General features: G+C 48.4%; 1 protein-coding gene and 1 long non-coding RNA gene across 2 annotated transcripts in view; one reads left to right on the top strand and one right to left on the bottom strand.

The window, feature by feature from the left end:
* Positions 1–4,472, top strand: part of iws1 (interacts with SUPT6H, CTD assembly factor 1) — a gene marked incomplete in the record, with an annotated part of 18,724 nt that overhangs the window by 7,333 nt on the left and 6,919 nt on the right. Inside the window, 4 exon segments of the mRNA XM_014033340.1 lie at positions 841–920; positions 2,154–2,283; positions 2,356–2,473; positions 2,559–2,670. Coding sequence (XP_013888794.1) covers positions 841–920; positions 2,154–2,283; positions 2,356–2,473; positions 2,559–2,670 — 440 coding nt within the window.
* The window catches only part of LOC106536146 (uncharacterized), a 5,048-nt gene continuing 4,833 nt past the window's right edge, over positions 4,258–4,472 (bottom strand). Inside the window, exon 2 of the long non-coding RNA XR_001312528.1 lies at positions 4,258–4,445. This is a non-coding gene — a long non-coding RNA (uncharacterized LOC106536146). The remainder of the gene's footprint in view (positions 4,446–4,472) is intronic.

A 4,472-nucleotide genomic window follows, 5' to 3' on the forward strand; every position in this document is an offset into this window, starting at 1 on the left:
ACCTTTTAGACCTCTCAGAACATGTTTCAGACCCGTCAGAGTGTTTCAGTCTCGTCAGAATGTCTTTTAGACTCGTCGGAACACCTTTTAGACCTCTCAGAACATGTTTCAGACCCGTCAGAGTGTTTCAGTCTCGTCAGAATGTCTTTTAGACTCGTCGGAACACCTTTTAGACTCGTCAGAACATGTTTCAGACCCGTCAGAACATGTTTCAGTCTCATCAGAACATGTTTCAGTCTCATCAGAACATGTTTCAGTCTCATCAGAACATGTTTCAGTCTCATCAGAACATGTTTCAGTCTCGTCAGAACATCTTTTAGACTCGTCAGAACATCTTTTAGACTCGTCAGAACATCTTTTAGACTCGTCAGAACATCTTTTAGACTCGTCAGAACATGTTTCAGACTCGTCAGAACATCTTTTAGACTCGTCAGAACATCTTTTAGACTCGTCAGAAAATGTTTCAGACCCGTCAGAAAATGTTTCAGACCCACCAAAACATGTTTCAGACCCACCAGAACGTTTCAGACCCGTCAGAACGTCTTTTAGACTCGTCAGAACATCTATTAGACTCGTCAGAACATCTATTAGACTCGTCAGAACAAGTTTCAGACTCGTCAGAACATCTGTCAGTCTTGTCAGAACATCTTTTAGACTCGTCAGAACATGTTTCAAACCTGTCAGAATGTCTTTTAGACTTGTCAGAACATGTTTCAGTCTCGTCAGAACATGTTTCAGTCCCGTCAGAACATGTTTCAGTCCCGTCAGAACATGTTTCTGATCCATCAGAACATGTTTCAGACCTGTCAGAACATGTTTCTGATCCGTCAGAACATGTTNGACCGCACTCTAAACAGCCAGAAGAAACCGGCGCTGAAGAAGCTCACGCTGCTGCCACAGGTGGTCATGCACCTGAAGAAGTAAGGTTTTATTTGTCCTGATGGTTTGTTTGTGACCTGCTGACATTTTTATTTTTCACATTATTTACTCTAAACATGAACATTTTACACAATCAACAAGAAAACTTAGATTTCATGTTGGTCTTKGTTTCATTTGTTGTCTTTTTGTTTAAAAACTGAACTGACGAGACCTGTCTGCAGACACTCCTGCCTCCTCCTCATCCTCCTGTCTCTTATGGCTCCTCCCCCTCGTTCATGGCTCCTCCCCTATCTTGTCTCCCCCTCCTCTCTTGGTCCCTCCTCTTCCTCTCGCCTGGCCCCCCTCCCCCTCTCTCTTGGCCTCACCTTTCCTGGCTCCTCCCATTTTCCCTTTGCTCCTCCTGTTCCTCTATTTTGGCCCCTCCTCATCTCTTGGCTCCTCCCCCTCTCCCTTGGCTCTTTCTGCCCCTCCTCTCCTGGCCCCTCCTCTCCTGGCCCCTCCTCTCCTGGCCCCTCCTCTCCTGGCCCCTCCTCCTCTCATGTTGACTCATCCTCTCTCTTGGCCCCTCCCTCTCTGTTGGCCCCTCCTCTTCTGGTTCCTCCCCCACTCTGTTGGCCCCTCCTATTCTGGCTCCTCCTATCTTTGCTCCTCTCTCTTGGCCCCTCCTCTTCTAGCTCCTCCTCCTCTCTCTTGGCCCATCCCTCTCTCTCTTGGCTCCTCCTCCTCTATCTTGGCCCCTCCCCTTCTCTCTTGGCTCTTCCTCTCTCTTGACTCATCCTCCTTTCATGGCCCCTCCTCTCCTGGCTCCTCCCCCTCTGTCTTTGCTCCTCCCCCTCTCTGTTGGCTCCTCCTATCTTTGCTCCTCCTCCCTCTTGGCCCCCTCTTCCTTTTGCCTGGCCCCCCTCCCCCTCTCTCTTGGCCCCTTCTCTTCTGGCTCCTCCTCTCTCTCTTGGCCCCTCCTCCTCCTCTCTCTTGACTCCTCCTCCTCTATCTTGGCCCCTCCCCTTCTCTCTTGGCTCTTCCTCTCTCTTGACTCATCCTCCTCTCATGGCCCCTCCTCTCCTGGCTGCTCCCCCTCTGTCTTTGCTCCGCCTCCTCTCCTGGCTCAGCACAATAAGTGTCATAAACACATATCTTGGTTCCAGATGTTTCGGTGTTTGGAGCTCTCCTCACATCTGGGTTAGAAAAAAAAACAGTTTGTTGTTGGGATCCTGGTCTGACTCAGGACTGGATCCAGTTCAGGTTCTGAGGTTCTGGGGTTCTGTCTCTCTCAGACAGGACCTGAAGGAGACTTTCATCGACAGCGGCGTGATGTCAGCAATCAAAGAGTGGATCAGTCCTCTTCCAGACAAGTCCCTGCCGGCTCTCAGGATCAGAGAGGAGCTGCTGAGGATCCTGCAGGAGGTGAGAGTCCGTCCCGAGTCCAGCAGGTCTCAGGACCCGTTCACTCAGTCTCACTTGTGTTTGCTCYTGAAGCTGCCCGGGGTGAGCCAGGAGACCCTGAAGCACAGTGGGATCGGACGGGCCGTCATGTTCCTCTACAAGCACCCCAAAGAGTCCCGGGTCAACAAAGACCTGGCCCTGAAGCTCATCAGTAAGACCCGACCCGAAAACAATAAAATGTTTATTATCCGGGTCTTTGACCCACTCTGAYGTCCTGGACTGTTGGTTCTGTTCAGATGAGTGGTCCAGGCCCATCTTCGGTTTGACCTCTAATTACAAAGGGATGACCCGGGAGGAGCGGCAGCAGAGAGACCTGGACCAGCAGGCCCCTCAGAGACGCAGGCTCAGGTACCAGTCAGACCCGATGACCCGGTTCTGCTATCAGAACCTGCATCTCATTCAGGGTCCTTCCTAACTGATCCACTTAAAACCTGCACCAGCCTGCATCAAAGTAAACAACAACAGTTTACATGTTTATCTCTCTGATGACATCATTCTGTATAGCTCAGGTTGAGTTAGACTAAACAACAACAGCTTACATGTCAAACATGTCTTCTGTAGACTAGACCATCTCATTCAGCTGTTTATGCAGCCAACATTGGTGGCCTACGGCCCACATAGGGAGTGGCCCATGTATCCCAAGTCTACTTTTGGTCTGGCCACTGTTTGCGGTGGTCTACATTGGGCCTGTTCAATGTTTGCCACGGTCTAGTTTGGGTCTGTCCAATGTTTGCCATGGTCTAGTTTGGGTCTATCCAATGTTTGCCATCATGGTCTACGTTGGGTCTGTCCATTGTTTGCCATGGTCTACGTTGGATCTGTCCATTGTTTGCCATGGTCTAGTTTGGGTCTGTCCAATGTTTGCCATGGTCTACGTTGGATCTGTCCATTGTTTGCCATGGTCTAGTTTGGGTCTGTCCAATGTTTGCCATGGTCTACGATGGGTCTGTCCATTGTTTGCCATGGTCTACGATGGGTCTGTCCATTGTTTGCCATGGTCTACGATGGGTCTGTCCATTGTTTGCCATGGTCTACGTTGGGTCTATCCATCGTTTGCCATGGTCTACGATGGGTCTGTCCATCGTTTGCCATGGTCTATGATGGGTCTGTCCAATGTTTGCCATGGTCTATGATGGGTCTGTCCATTGTTTGCCATGGTCTAGTTTGGGTCTATCCATTGTTTGCCATGGTCTATATAGGGTCGGGCCACTGTGGGCCGAGGTCTAGATGGGCTGCAACCTATGATTGAGACACAGCCTATGTTTTAACAATAAATGCAAAATACCTTAAAAATACTTCCCTTCCTGCCAGGAACAGGATGTGATGTCATCAGAAACCAGCTGTTCAAGCAGGAAGTAAAATGTAATTGTAGTCTGGAGACATTTCATGATCACGTTGTTTATAGAGTTCCTTATAACCAGAACCGGTCCAACATGAACCTGAAAAACATCTCAGATTCTGTCATCCCTCTTCATCTCCTCCTCCTCCTCTTCATCTCCTCCTATTCATCTTTCCCTTTTTATCTCTTCGTCTTCATCTCCTCCTCCTCTTCAGTGAGCCTCAGAAGGTGGAGAGGACAGAGGAACCTGATGTATTCTCTCCACCATCCAGGTTCAGTCAGAAAGTTGCATGTTACTATGTGGGCTGGACCTGACCCGGTTCTGCAGGAAGTTCTGAGCTCTGACCCGGTTCTGCAGGAGGTTCTGGCTGCAGTTTATTGGCTTGTTTGTAGAGGACCTCCTGACGTCTGTAAAATAATAATAAATAATTAAAAATTAAATGTTGTAGAAGAAATTTAAAAAGTTAAAAATCAAGTTTTTGGGTTTGGTTCTGAGTGAAGACTAACAAAACCTTCAGGTTCTGCTCCTGTGGTTCAGAACTGGGTTCTTCAGGGTCTTATAAAGTTCTAACTAACAGCTGTGAGGTGGAGAATGTAGATAACAGCATGAAGACCCTGCTGGACCTGAGACCAGAAACCTCAGGACTCAAAAACCAGGAACTATAGGACTTACAGACCAGGAACTTTATGAATTACAGACCAGAAACTATAGGACCTAGAGACCAGAAACTATAGGACCTAGAGACCAGAAACTATAGGACCTAGAGACCAGAAACTATAGGACCTAGAGACCAGGAACTTTATGAATTAC

The sequence above is a fragment of the Austrofundulus limnaeus genome, unplaced genomic scaffold (genome assembly GCF_001266775.1).
Source record: "Austrofundulus limnaeus strain Quisiro unplaced genomic scaffold, Austrofundulus_limnaeus-1.0 Scaffold1701, whole genome shotgun sequence".
Taxonomy (NCBI): Eukaryota; Metazoa; Chordata; class Actinopteri; order Cyprinodontiformes; family Rivulidae; genus Austrofundulus; species Austrofundulus limnaeus.